At 47.4% G+C, this 27,303-nt stretch overlaps 1 protein-coding gene and 1 long non-coding RNA gene across 4 annotated transcripts in view; one reads left to right on the top strand and one right to left on the bottom strand.

Moving 5' to 3' along the window:
* Positions 1 to 610: 610 nt before the first annotated feature.
* Positions 611 to 27,303, bottom strand: part of POMT2 (protein O-mannosyltransferase 2) — a 47,650-nt gene continuing 20,957 nt past the window's right edge. Inside the window, exons 9-22 of one of the 3 annotated variants that reach the window (XR_003435576.1) lie at positions 25,169 to 25,278; positions 20,957 to 21,023; positions 14,148 to 14,217; positions 12,376 to 12,454; positions 10,845 to 10,996; positions 10,308 to 10,399; positions 9,148 to 9,224; positions 5,909 to 5,980; positions 5,567 to 5,626; positions 5,370 to 5,475; positions 4,390 to 4,530; positions 4,101 to 4,215; positions 2,988 to 3,251; positions 611 to 2,662 (exon numbers count right to left, since the gene is read on the bottom strand). Coding sequence is in view for 1 of the 3 variants with exons in the window: in XM_027120148.1 (XP_026975949.1) it covers positions 3,146 to 3,251; positions 4,101 to 4,215; positions 4,390 to 4,530; positions 5,370 to 5,475; positions 5,567 to 5,626; positions 5,909 to 5,980; positions 9,148 to 9,224; positions 10,308 to 10,399; positions 10,845 to 10,996; positions 12,376 to 12,454; positions 14,148 to 14,217; positions 20,957 to 21,023; positions 25,169 to 25,278 (1,247 nt within the window). In the remaining 2 variants the exon portion in view is untranslated. Of the gene's footprint in view, positions 3,252 to 4,100; positions 4,216 to 4,389; positions 4,531 to 5,369; positions 5,627 to 5,908; positions 5,981 to 9,147; positions 9,225 to 10,307; positions 10,400 to 10,844; positions 10,997 to 12,375; positions 12,455 to 14,147; positions 14,218 to 20,956; positions 21,024 to 25,168; positions 25,279 to 27,303 lie in introns of those variants that run through there. The other 2 variants (XM_027120148.1, XR_003435577.1) reach the window with 2 other exon arrangements.
* LOC113627512 (uncharacterized) lies at positions 4,537 to 8,337 on the top strand. Its single transcript, XR_003435578.1, has 2 exons — positions 4,537 to 4,842; positions 8,171 to 8,337. It is a non-coding gene; the product is annotated as an uncharacterized LOC113627512 (long non-coding RNA).

Consider the following 27,303-nt stretch of genomic DNA (forward strand, 5'->3'; position numbering starts at 1 on the left):
TTGGACCCTTAACATGACTCCTGATAACAGGTGACCCCTGTCAAGACGGGGGCCTCTAGGACTTCCCTGGCGGTCCAGTGGCTAGGACTCCGTGCTTCCAATGCAGGGGGCACGGGTTTGATCCCTGGTCAGGGAACTAAGATCCCGCAGGCCGCATGGTGCGGCCAAAAACCAACCAACCAAACAAAAAAACCAAAATAAAACAAAACAAAAAAGATGGGGGCCGCTCTGTAAGCAGAATGGACATTGCTGCTACCATGCTGGGCCACTCAGCTGTCTCAGAAGTGGACAACCGTTACTCTCTCTCATTCCTTTCTATACTTGTGTGAGGAGGTTAAAAGAGAAAAAGGTCCAGCTTCCTACTTATTTTAGAATAAGTTTAAATAAATCACAATAACAACCAACATTACTCAAGTAACCTTATCCATGAGAGGGCCTAAATGTTCCCTGGTGTAATCAGGCTCGCCTGCCTAGCCCAGGGCCTCTGCTGGAATTAGAATGGCCTTAGACTCCAGACACAATGGAATGGTTCCTGCACTCAAAACATTCTTCTCTTCTTTCTGGGAGCCAGAGGGCAAGTCAGGTTCAATTAAGTACAACAAGAACAACATGGCGTTCAAAATAAGTGCTATTTATTACAAAAGTAAACGGCCTCTGATTATCTATGGAAAGTTTTTTTCAATATAAAATGTGGTTCAAGAAGTCGGCTGGAGGTTGGGCTAACAAACGTCTCCTTCCTCCGCCAGCAAGTCTGTGGGGCGTGTCACATTCTGCCTGCTCCTGGGGGCTGGAGCCCATATTCAGAGCACCACCACGACAGCCCCTCTCCTCAGCATCTTCCAACAACAGAACCTGAGTACCTGAAGCTGCATCAACCCATGCGGCCTTGTCCCCAGAGAAGTGTCTGCCAGTCTGGGCAAGGAAGAAGAGGAGGGAGTGGGCGGACAGTTCTTCTGCATCTTTGGAAAGCAGTGTAAGAGACAAAGGAAACTTTTGTCCCCAGTGTGGCCAAATTAGGAGGGAGGGATGGGCAGGAAGCCGGCTGAGCTTTCTCCTTCCTCACCCTCACTCAGAGTGGCTGCCTTCAGAGCACCTCCCTTCCAACAAGTTCCTATTAGGAAATAAGGCACAAGGGAACATCAGCCACCTTCCGGTTGTCATCGTGGGGCCGTTGTTCTTTGCTAAGAGCCAAGCACAGGTTCCTGAATTCCACCTCCAGGAGAGCCCACCAAGATGGCTGCCCCCACCCAGCTCAGAAGAAACGAAATTGGCCTGGGGGAGAGAAAGGGAGAAGCGGAGGAGGAGGGGAGAGCGGGAGGTTCTCCATCCCAGTTCTCCTTCCCTTCCAGAAATTCAATTAAGCAAGCAGCCCAGACTCAGCACCCGGCAGCGCTTCCTGCTGGGGGAAGTCAAAAGGGCTGCAGCCCTGGGAAAGGGAGGTCATCAGGCCCCAGATCTAATTAACGAACCTGCCTTGCTTTTGACATTGCTGCATTTCCTCTATTAACTTTAATGATGGTTGGTCTGAACGTCCGAGCATGGCCAGAAGCTTCCCTCCCCACCACCCAGTACGTAGCGCAGCCTGTCCTTGGGACCAATTTCCAGTCTCCGTGGCAACCGCCTAGCAAAGATGCTCTAAAGAGCTCTGACCCTGTCAGAGCTGGTGGGGGCTACAGAGGAGGGAAGATGGAGGGTGGCAGAGATGCATCATTAAACCTTGAAGCATGACAGTTCTCTGAGACAAAATAATATTTTGTCATGCACTGGGAGGACGGAGGACGGCTGAAGGACTGGCCTTGGGTTTGTTCAGTGCTAACCCAAGGGTTTTCTTTATCTCTTTCATATGGGGAGGAAGTAAAAGGAACAGCTCTGAGCTTCCTGCTTGGGCTTCAGAGTGGTAGAGAGGAGAAGCTCCAAGGCATTTCTAGGTGCTCTGGGTCTTTGGGGAAAAAGAGATTGGTGAGACAGTGACACAGAGTAAGGGAAATGAAATGAAGTGAAAGGGAGGGGGCTGTCAGCAGGGGAGGACTAGAGAAGTAAAACTGGGGAAAGCTTAGTGAGTGACAGGAACACCAGCCCGGAAAGGCCAAGGCAGCCCACACCCCGACGCCCTGCTGGGACCCCAGCCCAGCACCATACCCATCCCTGCGCTGCCACACATCCACCTCAGCTGCTAAGAGAGGGGCCCCAAAGGCTCCCTGCAATCAGGAGAATGCATCGGGCCCACCCTCACAGTCAGGCTGGACGCAGAGGGTAAGGGATGGGCAGCCAGAAATCACCTCTGGCTCACAGGGCCTGAGAACACACAGTAGCCAAGGACAGGGTGCCACCCCTCCCACCAACCTCGTGACGTGATGTTCTCAGACAGCGAGGAACCGAGGGCTGAGGAGGGCCAACAGGGCTGGTGAGTCCTCAGCTGCCTCGCTCTGGGGCCCAGTCCTCTGCGCACATCGCAGGCAGAAGTCCAGCCGCCTGCGGCCACGGAGGAGACTTCCCGGCAGCCACGTGGGGAAGCAGCTGGGAGGCGGGCCCTCCAGCTCAGGGGCCTCAGCTGTATTTGCTTATTTGTGGGAAGGAGGGCAGCACAGCCGTGATGATACCATCGTCTCTGCCCTTGGTGACATCCCAAGGTGGGGTCAGTGCTTTCAGTCTTCTTGGAGGTCTGAGAATTTTTGATGAATCTTACAAACCAAGTCCAGTGTGAAAAAACCCCCAGAGAATACTACTGTAGCCCTGGACGACTTCTTAGAGTTTATGACACTCAGCTGTCCACAGTCACGGTCTACCTTCCGCAGGTATACGGACACACGCACCCTCACACGCACACTCCCCCACACACTCACACCCACCCTCTTGCACACTCATCCCTCCTCATGCTGCAGACTTGGGGAAACGGGCCTGAGAGATGTGTCGCCTGTTGCTGAGCCAGCCCCAGCGGAGGAACGGCTGTGGTTAGAGCAGAGCCATGGCCCTCTCTAGTGGCTTACACTCCGGGTATGCTCCCAGGGCGTGGTCCTGGCAGGTGGCAGAATTCCGCGGGCTCCTCAGGCAGCTTCCTCCACAGCTGGGAGGGTCCAGGGACTGGCTCCACAGCTGGCTGTCCCCAGGAAGTTCCTGGACCCAGGCTGGAGTCCTTGCAGTGGCCTCAAAAGTCCCATGATTCCAGCCACCTTAGTCCTGCCATCGGACTTCGGGGGTCCTGGGCTAGCGGACCAACCATCCCATACGCCAGAGGATGGAAGAGGTAGAAGCTGAGGGAGAGAACCCAGGGGGAGGCAGTGGGCGCCCTGCCGCCTCAGTGGAGGCGAGGTGCCCTGCAGACCCATGAGATTCAGCTCCTCCTGCCGGGGCTCATCGGACCCTCTCTACCTACAAGACCCACCCCTTTTGGTCACCATGTCTGCATGAGTTTGCCACCTGGCCATACCAGAGGCTGTGAACTTGGAAGAGGCTGGCTTAATGCCAGTGAGGGAAAGGGCTCTTCCCAAGAGGTCCAGGAGACAGAGAAGTCCAGGGTCTGGTCATGGACTGTTTGGCCCAGACCTTTTGTTAAAATGTGGAAATGCTCCCGGGCCTCAGGCCCCCGATTCCCTGCTCAGGTTTTTATGTTGCCCCGCCGCCCCTAAAGGCCAGTGATTCTCAGCGCGGATCTGTGAGGCCTGCGAGGTGGGGAAGAGGGCGGCTTACCAAACGACACCCCCTCCTAGCCATTCTGAGCCGCACCACAGCCCGGGCGCCCCTCCACCACCCGCTCCCTCACCCCACTGAGAGCTGTTCTGGCTGGGAGCCACGTGACTAAAGAGGGGCGCCCTCCCACGTGAGCCGGAGTGGTCCATAAGCTGGGAGCCACTGGCAAGAGGAAAGAATGCAGAGAGGTAGCCCGTGCTTCGCCCGTCTGGCTGCACATTCGGGTCACGTGGGGAGCTTTAAAAACTGTGGCTGGACCACAGGATCCAAATTGGGCTCAACTGAATCAGAACCTCTGGAGATGGAGCCGGACACCAGTGTGCTTCAAAAGCATGCCAGGGGGTTCTAAAACGCACCTGGGACCGAGGCCTCAGTGCTGGGGGGCAGCAATGCAAGGTGCAGGGGGTGCTCACCTGTAGGCAATTCCCAGGAGCAGGCTCAGGATTCCCAGCGTGTGTACGTGCCCAGCCAGAGAAAAGGAGGCCAGGCTCCAGGCACAGAGCCGCAGAAGTGTGTCCCACAGAAGGCCTATGGAAGGAAGAGAAACCTCGCACCGGTCTGGCAGAGGATGCCTTCTGGGGAGGCAGCAGACAGAGCCCCCCAGGTCAGGGAAGCAGAGGGCTCCCCCCAGCACGGACGCTCCATGGTGGCCTCCTCCCCGGCCCCGCCCTCATTCCCCAGGCCCAGGAGGGCAGCACTGACCTGTCAGCATGCTGGAGAAGAGCATGGCGGGGAAGTAGTGGTGGAAGTAGAGGATCCGGCCCATCAGGAAGAACGGGAAGTAATGCATCATCCAGCCCAGGAGGAGCTGCCCGCCTCCTTGCAGCAGGACCTGGGACAGCCCTGGGCCCCAAGCAGCACAGCCCGGTCAGCCGACAGGGAGGGGGCAGAGAGCCTGGTCTAGCCCAGCTCTGCCCCTTCCTTGCTGTGTGACTTGCATAAGCCTTCCTTCTCTCCTCTGCCCAAGTTGAACAATCCTACAGCAGCTGGCAGGAGAGGAGCAACTGCTTGCTACCCGGCCCAGGGAGGCCTCGGCACCCACGGCAGGGGCGCCAAACCCCAGCAGCAGGCAGCCTGGCCTCCAGCTCCAGCTCCCATATCTCTGCTGTCATGCAGGTCTTTGCAGCAGCAGACGGGGCGGAGGTGCGGGCAGAGGTAAGGACGGAGGTGGGAGAGGGGGCGGTCGGGGACTATGTCTGTTCAGACGCGGAGCTGCAGAGGCAGAGAGAGCCTGTGTGAATGTTTCAGATGCTGTGGCCCACGGCCTGGGGGCTGCTCTCTACGTGACTAGAGGACAGGGCCATGGGACGAGGAAGGGGCAGAAGAGAAAAGGTGGGAAGCTCTGCATAGAGCATAGAGGTCAAAAGTGAAGGCTGTGAACTCAGTCCGCTTGGGTGTGAACCTCAGTTCTATCCCTTACTGGGACAAGTTTCCTAACCTCTTTGTGCCTTGATTTCCTAATCCATAAAGCAGGAGTAATAAACTCTACTTTATAGGGTTGTTGGGAGGATGTAGTGTTTAACACAGCACTGGGCTTTTGGTGACTGAGTTCCAAAAAGCAAAAGAGGAGGGAAGAAGGGGAGGGAAAGGCAAAGGAAGGGCCATCAGCAGGCGGGCCCTCCCCGAGTGCAGGCGCCCTCCTGACTGCTAGGTGGGAGGGCAGGAGAGCCCAGGGACCTGACCTTCAACCTCGGCGGGCAGACGTGCCCCTCTCTGCAGAGCCACAGCAAAGATGCTCCCTGAGAGCAGGTAGAGGGCGATGCTCAGCAGATTCAGCCACCAAACCACCTGCAGGGAAACGAGAACAGGAGGGTGAGAGAAAGCAGCAGCTCTCCACGGGCACAGCTCAGGGCCCAAAGCGCGGTGCGCAGGCACTCACCGGGTTGCCGAGCAGATACACTCGGAAGTCGGTGTCATTGATCCCTGAGAAGCGCAGGCCCTGTGGAGCAGAGGACACGCTGCTGGCCCAGAGCTCAGCTCCTCCCAGCCGCACGAGTTCCAGGAGGAGGAAGACGGGTCACCCTTCGTAGACAGGGAGCCCTGACGGGAGGCTCGGAGTGGGCGCCTTCTATGGGAGCTCCCTGGGAAGGCTGATCCGAATCGGGGCAGAAGACAGAGCCCGCCTCTGGCCACCCCGAGCCAGGCGAGGCCGCGCCCTGCGCCCCCAGTGCACCCCACATCCACCAAATCTCAACGCCCTCTTTCTTGCCTCGGGCCCTACCTGATAGTTGATAGGCCAGTGCCAGGGTTTGGACGTGAACTCGTTGTCTTTGGGTTTGAGGCCATTGTTCCCCTGCAGGAAAGTGGCAAAGAAAAGCTAGTCAAAGCAGAGCTCTAGAAGGCCGACAGGAACGTGAGGGATGGGGATCTGATGTGTGGCCAGGTGTCAAGAGAAACCCTCTCTCCTCTCCCCTCCCCTTCCCTTGCAGGGAAGAATCAGGTGCTCATTCTCAGTCACTGCCCACCTGCTTACAAAAACTGACTTACTTTTCCCAACAAGCAAGCCTCCATGTCCCAGCAAAGACAGTCCATTCAGACCCTCTCTGCTCGAGAGAAAGAGGAATGAGAGACTTGTTTCCCACAGGCACAAAATACATATCCGTCTCCAGGCCAAGGATAAGGTGTCAAGAGGATGAGGTGGGGCACAGAAAATCAGGGCTGACTCACTTGTTCCCTTGGAAGGCCAATCTCAAACACAAACCCAGAAACTCTAAGTTCCTGGACTTTGAAAAAGTTACTTTAGCCTAATGTTTCTCAGCGTTTTTTCCCATTATTGCCTGCCCCCCCTCAACCTTTTTAAGACATCTATTCCCTAAACACTCCCCCGCCATGACATTTTAAAGAAATTTTTATTGAGGTATAATTGATATATAACATATTAGTTTCAGATATACAACATAATGATTTAATATTTGTATATATTGCAAAACAATCACCACAATAAGTCCCCTCATGACACTTTAATACCATAGCTATTCTGTATATCTGTTTACATAATGCAGGAATACCTGTGCTTTATACATTAAAAAGTTAAGGGCTTTTTTTTCTTTTTCCCACCCTCCAAGAATACATTTTGCCCCCTGGGAGCGATATCGCTCTGGTTGAGAATGCACACTTTAGCCTGAAGGACCCAGACAGACGCAGCCCATTTAGTCCAACAGCCAAGAATACCCAACAACCTGTCTCTAAATGGCAAAAGCAGGCCTTTGCTGAAACAAGAAGGAAAAGGAGCAGGATCCTGGATCCTACCCAGCAGGATGGCGTCAGCCTCATCATCAGGACAGACTGAGAAGTCATTCCCGAGAAGGGGAGTGAGGTGCTAGGAGTTAGGCTGGGGTTTCTCCACCTCGGCACTATTGACATTTGGGGCTGGAGAAGTCTCTGGTGTGGGCTGGCCTGTGCCATGTAGGGTGTTTAGCATCCCTGGCCTCTACTCACTAGATGCCAGAAGCATTCCTAGCCCTCCATGATGCCAGCCAAAAATGTCTCCAGTCATTGTTAAATATCCCCTCAGAGGCAAAAATCGCCCTCTGTTGAGAACCACTGGCCTAGCCCAAGAAAGATCCAGGTCTGGTTCAGTGAACCACCACCCAGTGCCTTGCTAACCCAACTCCTTGAGGTCTTGGGAATTATTTGCAGGCCTCCCTACGGTGGCTGGATTGATCCTCCAGGGTTAAAAGAGCCAGTGGGGTGTCACGCCCAAAGGGGTCAGCTGCACAGCCCCTGAACCATCATGGCCATCTGAAGGGCCTTGGAATGAAGAATGAATCATTCTGGACCCAAGAGCAGCTGCTGAGGGCAACCAATTCCTTCAACCAGTCCAGTCCAGTCCCAAACCCAGGCACTCCAGCCGGAGCTATACCAAGCCAAGGGCATCCTACACGTTAAACTCTTAAGAAATCCAGCTCCTTTAGTAAACCAAGAAACGGAAGGAAGGAAAGTCTGTAACCATTATAGGCATGTGTATCTGCACATTGTTCTCTGTGCTTAACGCCTAGTGGGCTTATTCCAGCTAACCTCAGCAGGCTGGGCAGCCTTCTCCGCCCAGGCCTTAGGCCCTCTGCTCAGATAGCAGAAGCCCTGTCCCCTGCAGTTTCTATGGTCCAGACAATTTTGATCTCTCTCCCCATCCTGACTCTACATCAGTTGAATAAGAAAGGTTCCTTATGTCCCTTTTCTTCTTTGACTCTACCTCTCAGATAATGAAAGAAAAAACGAGACTATTTATTTAGACTTAGTCTTAAAATTCTACCCGGATCTAAAACGCTATTTTGACCGACAGGCACATATTCAAAAGAACTATGTCATCAGGCCAGAGTGACAGCTACAAACAGAGAGTCAGAGAAGAAGGTACCCAGAGATTGCTTATTGTCAACTCATCACCTCCCAATGTGCAGAAATGACAAAATTTGAATTTTTAAATTTAATCTGTTGAAATAAGTCAACTATATTTACTGAGTACTGCTTACATAATCACTTCCAGGAAAGACCAATTGACAATGGCTCACCAGGGGAAAAATAACAACTGCTACACCTCTCTGCAATCCTGCACAGATACACGAAACTGGCTTGAGATACTGTGATTCTTAAACATCGTTCCTGCAGAACATCGGTTTTCCAGAAGCCAAAGTAAAGAGGTTTCCCCCTCAACATCAAAACCGCATCAGGGTTTTTCCAATTCACAGGGGAAACTTTAAGCTACTAGGTAGAACTTTCTCAATTTAAAGATTTCTTCTCTCAATTGTTCTTAAACCTTTGATGTCAGCTGTCAGCTACTAACGATAGACAGTACAAACGACGAGTCTTTAAAACCTTAAAATGAATCAACCATGCCCCCTAAACAGTTTGTTTCTGTCTGGGAACCTGAGTGGGCTCTTGGTTGGGATTTTATGCTGCATATAAACAACACACTCAAATTAGCTGTTCATCCTAACTAATCCTAATTTCATATGATGGAATCACCTATCAGTGTCTCATGATTTTCAACCAAGGGCACTATGATTTTCAGGAGCTCTGCCACTTCAACAGATGTGAGACTCACTTAGAGGCAGAGGAGTGTAGTGGTAACTAGCACTGACTCTGAAGGCCTGGATCCACCTCTTACATTTAGCTGTGTGACCCTGGGCAAGTTCCTTAACCTCTGTGCCTCAATTCCCTCATCTGTAAACTGGGAACGATAATCTCTGGAAGACTGTAATAAGTATTAAGTTAATATATGTGCAGTGCTTAGAGTCGTGCCTGGCACATAAGAGCTACATAAGTGTTCATCATCATTACCGTCACCATCATCGCCACCACCATTCAATGCCTTTGAAGACCAAGTAAGCCAGTATAGGTGAAGACACTAAGTCCTCCACAAGGGGGCAGTGGGTCTATACCAAGGTTACTGATCCATGATCCAAATCTGTGGATGCCCAAGAGCTCTTAGAGAAGCTGCCAAATGGGAAGGGGCCACAGTACCCGGATCATCACCATGTGGGCCTCCAGCATTATCTCAGGAAAACTGGGCTGCAGCACGTCCAGGCTGATGTTTGGCACTAGAAAAAGAAATGACAGAGGCGTAAACCTTTCTCACACACCCGCTCCTCATGGCTGTCTGTCCATGGTATCCACACTACTGTCAGGGTCTGAGTGTAGCCTTCCTGACAAGCTAACCAGCAGGTGAGAGTGTTGAGGAGACAGAAGGATTCTCGATCATTCACTGAGCACGTATTAAGCACTCAGCAGATATTCTGAGGGAGGCAATGGCAACAGACGAAAAGCCCTGGCCCCGGAGCTCCCACAGCCCTCGGCACCATCAGCCTTCATGACGCCGCTCCCTCAAATGCTGCTCCCGCACGAGGCAGGTCTGTGAGGACAGGGCCCGAGCCTGTCTCATTCACCAAGGCATCCCCAGGGCCCCACATGGCTCCCAGCATCTAAACAAAGAGCTGTTTAATTACTTAGTTAATTAGCTGGTTGGTTAAATTAGGTGGTAAAAAGAATGAAATGGGAAGCATGAAGAGGAGAAATCAAGCAGAAGTGCGAAGGGGGTAGCTTAAGAGGACAGATGATGAATCCAGACACTCGTTGAGTTGAAGATGACGCGGGAGTGGAAATGTCAATTGGAGCCTGGTAGTATAAATATGGGGCTCAGATCAAGGGCTGCAGCCATTGCTTTCTGTAAAAGCCTTGGCTGGATGTGGGGAGGGGAGGAGCCTACACAGGGGCAGAAAGGGAAAGAACCGGCCTGCTCTAAGCCTTGAGGGTGGGGAGGTAACCACAGAGGGGATAGAATAGCCCAGGAGGCAAGCAGATGGACCTGCATTATAGGCGGCAAGAGAGTCATATCCAGTGGGAGGCAAGGAAAGTGACCAGAGACAACCAGCTCTGGCCCCGAGTGAGGTCATAGGTCACTTTAGGGAGAGGAGTTTAAAGAGGATGGGAAGTTTGAGTGGGTGGGGAGAAAAAAGGAGCTCCCTATCTAGACAATTCATATGAAGAGATTAGGTTTAAAAAAGGAAGAAAATGGCAACAATAAGATAAAGTGGCAGCAGAGTCTGTAAAGGTTTCTTTTCCTAAGATGAGAGTTACTTAGAAATGTTCCCTTCAGAGCCAGCCCAGGACATGGCCTCACTCACATTTGGGATTGATATGGTCTTCCACATTCCAGATGGAGTTGAGGGTTTCCTTTAGGTATGGAGTGCAGGTGACTTCCAACTGCTCCCAGCCCCTGTGAAAAGTAGTCACAGATGTCTCTCAGAAGACCTGAAACCCACCGGAGAGTAACACTGCCAACTGCTCTTCAATCTACGGTGCCCCTCTCTTTCCAACCCAGTGGCCATGCTTTTTTCAGCCTCACACTTTTATATTCCACAACTATCCTAGGAGGACTCGAGCACACAACATTCCCATTTTAGAAGGAGACATAGATCCAGAGAGTTATCACAAGCCAGATATACAAATGCTCAACTATTACAACACACGAAACACCAGAGGAACTCTGGAGCTCTGGGCTCCATAAAACTCCTGATGCCTTTCCTCCCTCCATTCACCACAAAGAAAAAGCAAACCTGAGGTAAACATCGACCACTGCGAAATGGAAGTTTTGGGTGTCCTCGTAGTGTGAAAGGAAAAGCATGAGCCACTAATGGGACATCAAAACCCCAGAGACTCACCACTTGGGCAGGACCTTTCCCGAGGAGCCCAGGACACAACCTGTCACCAGATGGATGAGGCGAATTCGACTTCTCAGCACTTTGATTCGGTTTCCAAATTTTCTGTTTACAACCTCAATCCTCCAGAAGTCATTTGAGTCTCCTGTCCCATTCTGCCACATAAATCAAGAAAAAAATACAAAGAAAGTAAGATGACTTTAGAGAAGACGTATCAGAAAAGGGAGATGGTCACCCTTTCAGATGCCATCATGTTACAGTTTGGCCAAAGACCAAACTGGCCTAAATGACTGAGGTGGGAAAGGGAACGAGAGGGCCATAGAAATACACCAAGTGACTGCCATTGTCCCAGCACTCGCGATTACAACCAAGAAAAGTAGTATAATTCCTCAAAACTTAGTTCTAATTCTTCACTTTATAGAACTAGAGTTTAAGTTCTAAATAAATGTTTTTGCCCTTAAACTAAACTCAAGACATCACCGTGTGCCAACAGAAATAAATATGGGCTATTTGCGTCCATTACTGGTGGCCATGGGGACACTCACTCATCGAAGAAAGGTCTGGCCTAGATATCGTACTGTGGAAATTAAGACAGTTGTGTCTCATTCTCCTCAGGAAATGCTCACCAGAAAAAGATGAAGTTCAGAGTCTTGGCTCTAGTATAATGTGGGATGAGCAAATAGAAAGAGGTTGGGAATTCCACCTTAAGGAACCCAGAATCTTTACTGAAGCACCAAAGCCCTTGGAAGGGAACGTAACAGATAGTCATAAATCTACTTTCCCACTAGTTGTTTCTGTTTTCAAATTACTCCCCAAGCCATAAATACTCATAGAGCTTCCTCTATTAACTGCATCACCCCAAGGCAGCAAAAATCCAAAGCAATGGGGACAATATCCCTCTGTGGAACAGGGAAGTAATCCTTAAAAATAAAGCCAATGAGGGCTTCCCTGGTGGCGCAGTGGTTGAGAGTCCGCCTGCCAATGCAGGGAACATGGGTTCATGCCCCGGTCCGGGAGGATCCCACATGCCGCGGAGCAGCTGGGCCCGTGAGCCATGGCCGCTGAGCCTGCACGTCCGGAGCCTGTGCTCCGCAACGGGAGAGGCCGCGGCAGTGAGAGGCCTGCGTACTGCAAAAAAAATAAAAATAAAAAACTAAAGCCAATGAGAATTTGGAATCTGGCAAAGGATAAACTTGTATATTCATCTGGGGTCATATTGTGGCCCTGTGGCTTCTAAGTATAATATGATTTTAAAAGGGACCCTTACAGTATTCATATTTGACATTTATTAAGTGTCAGAACATAAAAATGGCATGGTAATTATGGGAGGCAAGAGATGGAAACAAATAGACTTCATAGGCTGCCTTTCCCACAGCAAAAAGCCTAGCCAGGAAGTTCCTAAATGTTAAGAGTCCCTGTGCAGCCAATCGTTAGGAACATTCCAGAATTCTGGGGAGGATGTGTTCCGCCACATGGCCCTGAGCCAGGCCCCACAGTTTTTGACATCCTGCTGACACTCGAGTGGCTCACTTACTATGCCATAGCCTGTGACCTGATAGTGCTTCCGGGTCAGGGGGGCCTCGTGATAGTGACTGTGCAAGTTCCGAGAAGTCCTAGAAATTAAAAGAGAGAAGTGCCACTATCCTGAAGAAAAGAGATGTGCAATGTTTCTTCTTTTACCAAGGCTACTCAGAGTCATCTGTTTGGATAAGAAAAATTAGAATCCAAACCATTAAATCCAACATATCGTGAGGAGTACTGGACCATACGCCAAGAAAGGGGCTTCACTTCCTGTTCACCCCACAACTTCAGGTGGGGGGCAGGGGGATGACTGAACACATTGGTGGCTTTGAGGCAAGCTAGCCTGACTTAAGAGGCAGGTTTAGGGAGAAGAAAATTAAAATTTGTGATCTATGTATGCCTGAGATAGGTAAACTTCCTCCCTACCATCTATGCTTTCTACTCCTATCACCAGTTTTACAAAGTAGGGATCTGTGGGGGAAGTGGAGGGTTTCATTTAGATTTTGTTTACTTCATGTTTTTTGTAATAATCCTTACTTTTATCCATAATAAGTAATCAATGTTCATTATAAAAATATTGGAAATTTGCAAAAATAAAATTTAGTTAATAAATTTTAATTTATTTTAAAAAATTAAATTAAAATTTTAAGTATCCATAATCTTACTGACTAGGGAAAAAACACTGCTCATAGCTTTTCTATATGTATATTAAAAAAATCCCTGATTAAAAAAAAAAATTCTGTATCTGACAATTCACATGAAATTTTTGCAGGGCTGCTTCTGTTGCCTATTTTTCCTGCTCATTCTTGCACATGGTGCCCTATTTCCTTGTGTGCTTAGTTATTTTTTACTGTGTACTATTCACTGTCACTGAAAAACTATTTATAGGAATAGATAACCATGTATTTCCCAAAAGAGGATTAACATTTGCTTTTAGCCAGGCACCTAGGGAACATTACCACAGTCTTAGGACCATGTTCATTTAAATTCATGGCCTGAAGATTTTGAGACCATCCAGGTGAAATGAATTTGGGTTGCAAATCCATGTGAAGATCAACTGGTAATTACAGCTTCTCAGGAACCAGATTTAGTGTCCCTACCAACCTCACCCCCCGCCCTGCTCTCCCAAACACACTCTGGATATAGGTAGATAGGGCGGATTTATCCTAACCCTAAGCCTTTGGGGGTTACAAACTTTGGGGAAGATCCAATAATTTACCACTTCGGGTGAGCCTAGAGCTTTGACTTTAAAACTTCTTCTCTCTAGAGGCAGTCAAAACCCAAAAACCAAAACTCAAGATTGTGGGTTCAAGGCAGAAGTGGCCACAGTGTCCCACTTTTTCTCTGGATTCCCCCTTTCACTGCGATTTTGACCTAGTAACTCCTTACTATCTTGTCAGTTCTTTATGCTTTTAAGATGTTTCTACATTTTCCAGCATTTTTAGTCATTCTCAGTGAGAACACTGGTTAAATGAACTAGTTTGCCATATTCAGAAACAGACTCCTATACCTTTCTCAAGGCAGCCGCTTAAGAAAAAGCTTTGGGCAACTCAATTTTTTTCTTTCTTCCCCCTAGGAAAAGGGCAGTTGAAAGGCACCTTCAAAATCCAAAGCTTCCCAAAGCCAAAACAGGCAAAGTAATCATTCTCCCATTCTAGCACAGCAGCCTTGTTCCATTTACTAGAGCCTCATCCACATTTGACTTCTGTTTATTTCCAGCTTAAAAGAGCTCTGTACCTTTGATGCTCATGCCACTCATTTATCCCAAACAGCAAATTTACTTACTCTTTGTGTTCTAGTCGAATGACATCTCCATGTCTTACAAACTCCACAGGGAGTGAAGGGTCTAGGGGATCTGTCAAGGAGAAACAAGCATTGATGTCTGAAACCGTTCACTCATTAAGCTAGCATTAATTAAGGACCTACCGGTAAAGAGTTATAGTACAACGTGGTATGCGCATGAGGTACTGACAGAGTGCTGTGGGACCAAAGTGAACTGTCTCAGAGGATGAGGGAAGGGTATCCCAGAGATAATGACTGAAAAGACTCTCAAAGGAGAGGGAGAACTTGTCAGGTGAGCAAGTGGGGAAAAGCCAGAGAGGTATGAAAGAGCAAAACTCATCTGAATCAGTGGCAAATGAATTCACATGGTTAGGGAGGGTGGGCAGGAAGAAGAGTGGGAATAGGTGAGGGTATGGACAAACGGGGCCAGACTATGTATGCCATGCTAGGAAATGTGGCCTTTATCTGACAAGCACTGAAGCCCCCACTAGAGGATTTTTAAGCTGGGAAGCTAAATAATAAGATTTCCCTTTTAGAAGTAAAAATATAGTCTTCCAAACATGAATTCCATGCAAAAGACCATTTGCCCAGCTCTCTTCAAAATCAAATGTTAAACCCTGCATATTTGGCCAGTGATTATCTTGTCTCTGGCTATAGATTTGATAAACGTGAGGCAAAGAAAATGATGAAAGAAAAGAACTACTTCTGTATTGTCAAGAAGTCAAGACCATTGAGGATCTAGAAAAGTGATGACAGTGGAAAAGGAGTTGGCAGTAATCACAGCAACACAGAAGGTCCTTGCAAATGTCTGTCCCAGGCAGTAGACACTAACACTCAAGGTCAGGAAAGACAAATCTGCCAGGACAAATCACTGGCTCTCAAGAGAATTAGAGAACTCAACTGTAGAAATGCCCATTCCTGCGCTGCCTTCTAAGGTCTCTTAAGAAGAATAATCAGGACTTCCTTGGTGGCACAGTGGTTAAGAATCCGCCTGCCAATGCAGGGGACACAGGTTCGATCCCTGGTCCAGGAAGATCCCACGTGCCGCAGAGCAACTAAGCCTGTGTACCACAACTACTGAGCCTGTGCTCTAGAGCCCATGAGCCACAACCACTGAGCCTGCAAGCCACAACTACGGAGTCTGCATGCCACAACTACTGAAGTCCACGCTCCCTAGAGCCCATGCTCCACAACAAAAGAAGCCACTGCAATGAGAAGCCCGTGCACTGCAACCAAGAGTAGCCCCTGCTCACCGCAACCAGAGAAAGCCTGTGCGCAGCAACGAAGACCCAACACAGCCAAAAATAAATTAATAAAATTTATTTAAAAAAAGAAGAAGAATCAGCAAGATGACAAATCAAATAAGTCAAAGGGGAGGGAAGTTTTACTTAATATGGATCTGTGGGGGAGGGGCACTTATGGCCCTCAAGAACACAAAGACCTTTGTCTAGACAGTTCCCCCTTCCCAGAATGCCTGTAGTGATCTGCCTTCACATGAATCCTTAGTCACTGGAGTGATATGCAGCCACCTTAACCTGGAAGCCACAGTGGAATAACAGAACAGGGACGTTCAAAGACTTGGTCCGTGCCCACATGACTTTAGAAGGAAAGCTGGTCTTCCCTCAGAACCCCTCATTGCAACAGACCACTTATGTTTGGCCTGTTGAATCAAAACACAATCTATAACAGTACTATAAGGGACAGAAATAGATCCTGCCCAATGGTGTCATAATTTATATTACCGAGGACTAGGATGCAAAGACAGTGGTCATACGGGCCACGTTTCAAGGCTAAAAACCATGGCAATAAGGGGAGGTGGCGAAAGGAACAGAGAAGGTAAATTTAGATGAGCAGCTGCCCACTTCCCCACAAAGGTCAGGAGCAGCTGACTCGAGACAGGCTGAGCCAGGTGGTGTTTGCTGAGGAGAGAACACCTGTGGCATAAGACAATCAGAAGGTGAGCGGGAGATGCCCTCTGTTCTGTTCTCTTCTCGGCCGCAGCAAAGGGCACAGTCTGCAGGTAGCCAGCTGTCTGACCGAAAAACCAGAAGATCCAGACATAGCCCTTGTCACAAAGCCCTGGGAGCCCCATAGGTGTGCTTCAGAGCAGCTTCACCCTGGCCTGTCAGAGGCAGATGCGCAGGCATTGAGGGAGGTCCCGGGCACCAGCCTAGACGAGCCCAGCCACAGGGCTGGCAGGCCCGCAGATCTCCAACAGACTGGCCCAGGTCTGGGATGACCAGTGGGCAGCAGCCCTCTATCACATCCAGACAACCTGAGCTGTACCACATGCTGGGGTCTGCAAGGCTTGGTGTGCTCTAAATCAGAAATGAAAGCAGCCACAGTGTGCCCCAGGCACGTGTCCAGGTAACCTCTTCTGGATTAAGTCTGAGCCTCAACTGTCTGAGTCCCATCTATATGCTGTCTACAAGAGGCCCACTTCAGACCTAGAGACACATACAGACTGAAAGTGAGGGGATGGAAAAAGATATTCCATGCACTTGGAAATCAAAAGAAAGCTGGAGTAGCATTACTCATATCAGATAAAATAGACTAGAAAATAAAGATGTTACAAGAGACAAGGAAGGACACTACATAATGATCAAGGGATCAATCCAAGAAGAAGATATAACAATTATGAATATATATGCACCCAACATAGGAGCACCTCAATACATAAGGCAACTGCTAACAGCTATAAAAGAGGAAATCGACAGTAACACAATAATGGTGGGGGACTTTAACACCTCACTTACACCAATGGACAGATCATCCAAACAGAAAATTAATAAGGAAACACAAGCTTTAAATGACACAACAGACCAGATAGATTTAATAGATATTTATAGGACATTCCATCCAAAAACAACAGATTACACTTTCTTCTCAAGTGCACACAGAACATTCTCCAGGATAGATCACATCTTGGGTCACAAATCAAGCCTTAGTAAATTTAAGAAAATTGAAATCATATCAAGCATCTTTTCTGACCAAATGCTATGAGATTAGAAATCCATTACAGGGAAAAAAACACAAACACATGGAGGCTAAACAGTATGTTACTAAATAACCAAGAGATCACTGAAGAAATCAAAGAGGAAATCAAAAAATACCTAGAGACAGATGACAACGAAAAGACTACGATCCAAAACCTATGGGATGCAGCAAAAGCAGTTCTAAGGGGGAAGTTTATAGCTATACAAGCCTACCTAAAGAAACAAGAAAAATCTCAAATAAACAATCTAACCTTACACCTAAAGAAACTAGAGAAACAAGAAGAAAACAGAACCCAAAGTTAGTAGAAGGAAAGAAATCATAAAGATCAGAGCAGAAATAAATGAAATAGAAACAAAGAAAACAATAGCAAAGATCAATAAAACTAAAAGCTGGTTCTTTGAGAAGATAAACAAAATTGATAAACCATTAGCCAGACTCATCAAGAAAAAGAGGGAGAGGACTCAAATCAATAAAATTAGAAATGAAAAAGGAGAAGTTACAACAGACACCACAGAAATACAAAGCATCCTAAGAGACTACAACAAGCAACTCTATGCCAATAAAATGGACAACGTGGAAGAAATGGACAAATTCTTAGAAACGTATAACCTTCCAAGACTGAACAGGGAAGAAATAGAAAATATGAACAGACCAATCACAAGTAGTGAAATTGAAACTGTGATTAAAAATCTTGCAACAGGGCTTCCCTGGTGGCGCAGTGGTTGAGAGTCCGCCTGCTGATGCAGGGGACACAGGTTCATGCCCCAGTCCAGGAAGATCTCACATGCCGCGGAGCGGCTGGGCCCGTGAGCCATGGCCACCGAGCCTGCAAGTCCGGAGCCTGTGCTCCGCAACGGAAGAGGCCACAACAGTGAGAGGCCCGCGTACCGCAAAAAAAAAAAATCTTGCAACAAACAAAAGTCCAGGACCAGATGCCTTCACAGGCAAATTCTATCAAACATTTAGAGAAGAGCTAATACCCATCCTTCTCAAACTCTTCCAAAAAATTGCAGAGGAAGGAACACTCCCAAACCCATTCTATGAGGCCACCATCACCCTGATACCAAAACTAGAAAAAGATACTACAAAAAAAGAAAATTACAGACCAATATCACTCATGAATATAGATGCAAAAATCCTCAACAAAATACTAGCAAACGGAATCCAACAATACTTTGAAAGGATCATACACCATGATCAAGCGGGATTTATCCCAGGGATGCAAGGATTCTTCAATATACTCAAATCAATCAATGTGATAAACCATATTAACAAACTGAAGGAGAAAAACCATATGATGATCTCAATAGATGCAGAAAAAGCTTTTGACAAAATTCAACACCCATTTATGATAAAAACTCTCCAGAAAGTGGGCATAGAGGGAACCTACCTCAACATAATAAAGGCCACATATGACAAACCCACAGCAAACATCATTCTCAATGGTGAAAAGCTGAAAGCATTTCCTCTAAGATCAGGAACAAGACAAGGGTGGTCCACTCTCACCACTATTATTCAACATGGTCTTGGAAGTCCTAGCCACAGCAATCAGAGAAGAAAAAGAAATAAAAGGAATACAAATTGGAAAAGAAGAAGTAAAACTGTCACTGTTTGCAGATGACATGGTACTATACATAGAGAATCCTAAAGATGCCACCAGAAAACTACTAGAGCTAATCAATGAATTTGGTAAAGTTGCAGGATACAAAATTAATGCACAGAAATCTCTTGCATTTCTATACACTAATGATGAAAAATCTGAAAAAGAAATTAAGGAAACACTCCCATTTACCACTGCAACAAAAAGAATAAAATACCTAGGAATAAACCTACCTAGGGAGACAAAAGACCTGTATGCAGAAAACTATAAGACACTGATGAAAGAAATTAAAGATGATACAAACAGATGCAGAGATATATACCATGTTCTTGGATTGGAAGAATCAATATTGTGAATATGACTATACTACCCAAAGCAATCTACAGATTCAATGCAATCCCGATCAAATTACCAATGGCATTTTTTACAGAACTAGAACAAAAAATCTTAAAATCTGTATGGAGACACTGAAGACCCCGAATAGCCAAAGCAGTCTTGAGGGAAAAAAACGGAGCTGGAGGAATCAGACTCCCTGACTTCAGACTATACTACAAAGCTACAGTAATCAAGATAATATGGTACTAGCACAAAACCAGAAATATAGATCAATGGAACAGGATAGAAAGCCCAGAGATAAACCCATGCACCTATGGTCATCTAATCTATGACAAAGGAGGCAAGGATATACAACAGAGGAAAGACAGTCTCTTCAATAAGTGGTGCTAGGAAAACTGGACAGCTACATGTAAAAGAATGAAATTAGAACACTCCCTAACACCATACAGAAAAATAAACTCAAAATGGATTAGAGACCTAAATGTAAGATTGGACACTATAAAACTCTTAGAGGAAAACAGAGGAAGAACACTCTTTGACATAAATCACAGCAAGATCTTTTTTGATCCACCTCCTAGAGTAATGGAAATAAAAACAAAAATAAACAAATGGGACCTAATGAAACTTAAAAGCTTTTGCAAAGCAAGGGAAACTACAAACAAGACGAAAAGACAACCCTCAGTCAAAATGGGAGAAAATATTTGCAAACGAACCAATGGACAAAGGATTAATCTCCAAAATATATAAACAGCTCATGCAGCCCAATATTAAAAAAACAAACAACCCAATCCAAAAATGGGCAGAAGACCTAAATAGACATTTCTCCAAAGAAGACATACAGATGGCCAAGAAGCACATGAAAAGCTGCTCAACATCACTAATAATTAGAGAAATGAAAATCAAAACTACAATGAGGTGTAACCTCACACTGGTTAGAAAGGGCATCATCAGAAAATCTACAAACAACAAATGCTGGAGAGGGTGTGGAGAAAAGGGAACCCCCTTGCACTATTGGTGGGAATGTAAATTGATACAGCCACTATGGAGAACAGGATGGAGGTTCCTTAAAAAACGAAAAATAGAATTACCAGATGACCCAGCAATCCCACTACTGGGCATATACCCAGAGAAAACCATAATTCAAAAAGACACATGCACGCCACTGTTCACTGCAGCACTGTTTACAATAGCCAGGTCATGGAAGCAACCTAAATGCCCATCGACAGACAAATGGATAAAGAAGATATGGTACGTATATACAATGGAATATTACTCAGCCATAAAAAGGAACGAAATTGGGTCATTTGTAGAGACATGGATGGATCTAGAGACTGTCACAGAAAGTGAAGTAAGTGAGATAGAGAAAAACAAATATCGTATATTAACCCATATATGTGGAACCTAGAAAAATGGTACAGATGAACGGTTTGCAGGGCAGAAATTGAGACACAGACGTAGAGAACAAACGTATGGACACCAAGGGGGGAAAGCGGTGGGGGGTGGGGGTGGGGGTGGTGTGATGAATTGGGAGATTGGTATTGACATGTATACACTGTTGTCTATAAAATGGGTGACTAATAAGAACCTGCTGTATAAAAAAATTAATAAAATTAAATTTAAAAATTAAAAAAGAAAAGACAGCTCTAAGAGTGAGATCTTATCTGTCTTGCTCACTGCTTATCCCTATGCCAACAACAGTCCTTGTAACGTAGCAGGGGCTCAATAAATAACTGTTGAAAGGATAACTGAGATCCGTAAAGATGGCAAAGAATGCTCAGGAAAGCCCATCCCAGCACCATTCTTTTGGAGGCATGAGAAATGTTAAGGAGGGCTCGGAGTAAGTAATAATACAAGAAGCGCCAGTTCCCTACCGCATTACCTGAATTTGTATTATGTTTCTTGATAATCCACAGGTTGTTGTAGTCCTTGTGCAAATAGGTGGTGACCTGGGTAGGGTGGGGGAGGGAGGAGGAGGTGGGAGGGAGAAGACAGTCACTATCAGCACAGCCGGCCACAGGACAATCAATAGCAAGCCAATGTTGCTTAAGCCTTTTTCAGAATCCCCAGCCACCAACCCGAGGGGCTGTGTTTCCCGACAGGGCTCCGAAGTAGCATTTGGTAAATGCTACTTTCTCTCCTTCCTTCTATATTTAGAGGTCTTTTCCCACAAAAGCCTTTTTGATTTGTCTCTGTGCACCCTTCTGCATCCTATCTTTCAACTTCCCACCTCCTAAAGGGAGGAACAATAACACCTTGTGTAACACAGTCTCCAGCACACAAAGAGGATTTAATTCATTTTTAAAAAGTCATCAAGACCATGTCTCAAACTTTCTAAATGAAAAATTCATGGTATTTTCTAGAATATGGTCAAATATTTTCTAGAATATGGCCAAATGAAACGAAAAAAACTCTATTAATATCTTATCCTAGGGGCTTCCCTGGTGGCGCAGTGGTTGGGAGTCCGCCTGCCGATGCAGGGGACACGGGTTCGTGACCCGGTCCGGGAGGATCCCACATGCCGTGGAGCGGCTGGGCCTGTGAGCCATGGCCGCTGAGCCTGCGCATCTGGAGCCTGTGCTCCGCAACGGGAGAGACCGCAGCGGTGAGAGGCCCACGTACTGTAAAAAAAAAAAAAAAAAAAAATCTTATCCTAGAAGCCTAAAGTTTTAGACATAGCCATTTTGTATACACTGATTTTTTAAAAATTGTATGTGTGTGCATGTGTGTACACGCATGTAATGCTGCAATTAAACTACCAGCAAAAATCCTGGGAACAATATAAATGTCCAATACTAAAGGAAGAGTTACGTGCTGGTTATGTCCACAGGATAGAATATTATGCAGCCGCAGAAAATGTTTCACGGCATTTTTACCCAGCACAGGAGAAGGTGTATAACATGCTGCTGTTGAAAATGGTTACCATTTATCACTAGGCACTGCTCTAAGCACTGGACAGGTCTTATCGCTAGGTTGTAGGGACTATGGTTACCTCCACCTTACTTGCAAGCAAACTGAGGGTAAGTAATTCTCTGAGGTTAAGTAAAGGTCTCACAGCTTGTCAGCTGGAGAGACAGGATTCAAATGGAGGGAGCTAGCTCCAAAGCTCCCAGGATAGAGACTGCATACACACAATTATGCTAATTATGTATACAAGCACATAAATACCCAGAAGCAACGGAAACAAAGGCATCTCTCTTACAACGTGAGTTTTAATAACTCCAATTGGACAAAACATGACTTATTTACTTGCAAAGAGATTTGGAATTAGCGTGTAGGAAAATAATTATGCGTGTATCATGGCTGCTTTGTTTCAGTGGTTTTTGCTTTCTCAGAAACAATTAGGAATAATGGTATTAAGAACATACACGTTAAAAGTTGTGGCAGCCACAGAGAAATTAAGTCCACGCTCCCCATCAAAAGCTGCACACATCAAGCTCACCCAGCTCGATTTTGCTCAAGGATGTTAAGCTTTTGTGGTGCTTGTGTGTGCACCCTGCGCTGTCATTTTGTTTTTTGTTTCCAAAAACCATTATTATTAAAATTCCTATTAGAAAAATCACTTATTGTGAATATAGTCCATGGCCTCTTTTTCCCCTTGAAACATTTATTTTTACAATGGAGTTTTTTACAATATGAGGTCTCCTAGGGACACAGGTATGCTATTACAGCAGAATGTTGTACATCAAACTACGTGGATAAACAATGATCCTTGGATTATGTGTAACTTTGGGGTTTTTTTTTTATACTTTTCTACACTTTCCAATCTTACTTTATAAACGTTATGCTTTAAAAACATTTAAAAATCGAGACCTAGAGCTGTTAACAAGACATTAAACTACAGGGCAGAGGAGGGCTACTAGAGGTTATTTAGTGCGGTCCCCTCAATTTACAGATGAAGACACAGGCTGCGAAAGGCTCAGTGACTCAGTCAGTGACAAAGCCAGGCTCTCTGTCCCTTGGCCTAATGTGCTCTCTCTAGATGACTGTCACAACTTCATGCCTCTACCCATGGGCTTCAAGTGTGTAACACTAAGGCCAGCTTAATAGGGCCTTTCAGAACGTGGCTCTTCTCTCCCTTTGCACAGTATAGATGTTCCTCATCACCACATCTGTAACTTTATCTCCTACATGACACCAGCAGCAAGGTATCACTATGGAAGGGCTAGCAGTACATTAGACTCTTCTGGAGAGCTTAAAACCAAAACAAAAATGCACACTGCATGGGCCCCATCCTAGGTCAATTAAGTCAGAATCTCTGGGGTGGACCTCAGGCATCAGAATTTTTTAAAAGCTCTCCAATGGACTCTAAAGCGCAGCCAGGGTTGAGAACCACTGTGCTAGAGAGAAGCGGAGAGTCAAGAATGGGAAACTGATACCAAAACCCAATACTCTGGGTCAACTTTCTAGTAAATAAGGAAATAACAACAATCAAATATTTTGAGAAGCAAAAGTTTTTCACAAAGTAAAGGTTTTGATCATTTTGCAGGAAGAGAAACTTCACTTCAAGCTTCTCAGAACAGCAGCCAGCCCTGAAGCCCCGACCTCCGCACTCTCCTCTCCTCGGGTCACTGCATCCGAGGCCTCCGCCCTGCCCACGCCAAGGAAGCCACCCTTGTCAGAGTTGCCAGGCCTCCCATGTTGCCCTTCGAAGGCCTCTTCCTCTGTCCTCACCTTCTCCGAGGTCTCTGCAGCACCTGAACTGCTGGCATCTCCTCCCACTGGAGACCCTCTGCTCGGCACTCTCCTCCCGTTCTCCTCCAACCTTCCCGTCCACCCCTTCCTTCTCAGCCACTTCTACCAGCACCACTCTGAGCGCCTTTAATGCTGCCTTACGTGCTCCTGCTCCCCAGGGCTCCTCTGCTGGCCCTCCTCCCTCTGCACACTGCTTCAGGGCAATGTCACCCATCCCCCACTGTGTCACTGACACCTGTATGCTACACACTCATGTCTCTTTTCTGAGCCAAGTCCCAGAGCTAAAATACACAAAGGAAACTCATCTCCAAAGCCATGCTTCCTCCTCCAATTCTGATTATGGTGAAACAGCATTATCACACAAACACCTTGACCTCCAGACTACAGACCTGGACATGGCTCATCCCTGACATCTATCAGTTACCAGGCCCTGACATTCAACCTGTGAAGAGTTTCCTAAATCACTTCCCACCTCTCTCCCTGTGGCCTCTGCCTCCGTTCACCATCCTTTGTCATGATTATTGCCTCTAGTCTCCTCCTCCTTCCAATCCACCACACTCCTGCTAGAGCTGTCCTTCTAAACTAGAAATCTAAGCACATCTTATCCCTTAATAAGTTTCAATGCCTCCCCAGCGTCTACAGAACAAAATTAAATCTACTGTAACACGTAAGGCCTCTCCATAATCTGGCCCCACGGACCTCTCCGACCCCATCCTTCTCCCTCTCAGGCATCATCCACCACAGCCACATCCACCACTCCTTAACGTGGACGCGGACAGTGTCGCTCACTCGTTCAGATCATACTCACGGCTAATCCTCCAGCATGCACGTCATACGGATTATCTCACTTAATCCTCACAACCACCTTATGATGGAGAGAAGTACTATTTATTTTCCCCAATTTACAGATGAGCCCACTGAAGCACAGAGAGGTTAAGGAATTTGTTCAAAGTCACACTCTAGAACCAGGATTCGAACCCAGATAAACTAGTCTGGTTCCCAGGCCTGTGTTTATAACCATTACGCTCTACCCATCATCCACTTCGTGCTGGGCACTGAGCCTTCCAGGAGCCAGCAATCAAACAGCAAAGAGACAGGAGGAAGGAAGCACTCACAATTCAATGCGAAGAGGGTTACCACACAAGCTTGTAAAGGTGCCGGGAAAGCCGCCCACACCAGACGCACCTAACCCAGGAGCAGGCAGAGGGAGGTCATGGTGGTCAGAGGGGAACTCCCCAGCTGAAGCCTAGGGAAGCTGGAGTTAGGCAGAGGAAAAGGATGTTTCAAGCCGGGGAAACAGTGCGGGTAAAGGAGGGGAAGCCAGAAAGAGAACGGAGGGTTCAGTCATGGCAAACAGCTTAGTGCTGCCGCAACTCAAGCGCACAAAGGGCTCACTGACCTGCTGCTGGCGGGCGCCGATGCCCTCGGGGTAGAGGTGCCCGTGCGAGTGGAGGTAGCCGACGGCCATCCGCGCGCTCTTCACGGTGATCACAGAGCCATAGGCCAGGTCTGCGGGCAGACGGCGACGGTGTGAGCTGGCGCAGCGCTAGACCTGCCCCTGACTGCAGGGGCCGCTGAAGCCACAGGCCTCCCCAGCCCCTAACAGACTCCACTGGGTCCCGGACTGCCGAAAGCAAGATGCGCGGCTGCCTTCTCACCCCAGTGGGGTCAACTCAAGAGGATCTCACCAAATAGTCTCGCCTGTCCCCTCCCCCCCTTCCTAAGGACTTCAGAAGAAGCTGGGTATTAACAATGCTATTATCAAAGCAAAAGACTAGGAACAACTTGTCCTTCATTCAAGGTCTATCATATACATTCCATGGAATAAAGAAGGAAGAAGCATCTTATATCTTCATCTGGAATATTCTCCAAGATACAGTGTTACTATAGACTGTTAAGAGAGACTTTTCACTATATATCCTTTTGTGCCTTTTGAATCTAGTACCACATGTAGTAACTGTTCAATGGTGTTTTGGGTTTTTACTCTGAATTTAAAAAAACAAAAACAAAAACCCAGAGTTAACAGCTTACCCAGGAGCATCCATCCCCTCCCCACACAGGCCCCGGCTTGTGGAGGAGCCTCTGTGCCTTCTTACTGTCCCTCTTCTCCACGCCCTGCAATCTGGCTGCCCGCCATTCCCCACTCCACCGAAACAGGTCTCACTGCACCAGTGCTGGCTGCTCCGGTCTTCCTTTGTTCATTCATTTGGTCACTAGACCCTATCAATTACACGGTGGATCCAAAGGTGGAGGAGACCTGGCTGCAGACCTAGTGGAGCCCAGTCTTGGGGATGATGGTGTCACACACTGAGCAGCACAGGATGATCAGCAAACGCTCCAGCAAAGGTGCGACAAGGTGTGACATGGTGGGAGCCCAGAGCAGGGTAGAACAAATTCTTGCCCGAAGAGTAAAAAGAGGATGGCTTGATGGAAGAGAATATAGCTGAGCTAGGCCTGCTTCTCGATTATGCTCTGTCCCCCATCTCAACCCCACACTCCCTCACGGACTGCTCCTGAGCAGCCCCTTCCTCCTGCATGCCCAGTGGCCTGACCGCACCCTGTCGTCTTCCTCTTTCTACAGTTTCCTCACAGACCACAGCCACTGCACAACATCGACCATCCCTTACTTGGCTAGTCCTCCTTTGAAAGCCTCAGCCCCAAGCCCACTGGCCCCACTGCATGGATTTCCTCAAGCAACTCAAGGCTGACTTCTCCAGTGTGGAATCCAGTGTCTGCCTTTCCGAACCAATATTTGCCTGCTTTCCTATTTTTCATTCTTTCCACACTCTGGGTGGGCCCACTGTGTTCTAGGCCCTGGAGAGACTAAAAGACATTGTCCTTGCCTCCAGGAAATAATGACCTGGGCCCAACCTATCTTGTCAACCTTATCTTCCAGTATTTTTCTGCATATAACCTATGACTTAAATTCTGCCCTGCTCTTGGCTTTGATCATGCTCTCCCTTCTGCCTGATACGCCCTCTCCCCCATCTCCCTCTGCTGAAACCTACCCATTTTTCCAGGGCCTGACTCCAAGGCAACTCACTCACTCTGATCACCCCCCAACCCCCTAACAGAAGTGATCTCTTACACCTTTGATCCCCACAGCTCTGCGTTCCCTCTTTCTATACTTAACACATATGGTCACATCATGTAGAGGTCCTCTACTGCAGACTCTACCCCAGACTCTCTACTCTGGAGGGCATCCGCTTACAGTCTCCGACGTGGCTAACACTTGCTCAGTTACCCGGTGTGAATAGTGAATGGATACGAGTAGCAGGATACTCTGGTGGGAACTGACCTCTAGCCCTGAAGGGCCTTGTTCCTTCACCAGATTCTCTCTGTTGGTCTTCCCACAGCCACGACGGACAAGTTATTCTTTAGGGTCAAAGAGCTCGTTGCTCAGGACGTCTTCCTCTGCACTTCCTGTGCTCCTATTCACTCTCTTGAGTGCTCGGACCAGATTTAACTGGATCTTTCTCCCACTGTGCCCATCTAAAATAACTCAGGCTGTCATATCATCTTTTCCAATACAAC

Source organism: Aethalodelphis obliquidens, unplaced genomic scaffold, assembly GCF_003676395.1.
Source record: "Aethalodelphis obliquidens isolate GAN/ISIS:26980383/991018 unplaced genomic scaffold, ASM367639v1 scaffold21, whole genome shotgun sequence".
Lineage (NCBI taxonomy): Eukaryota > Metazoa > Chordata > Mammalia > Artiodactyla > Delphinidae > Aethalodelphis > Aethalodelphis obliquidens.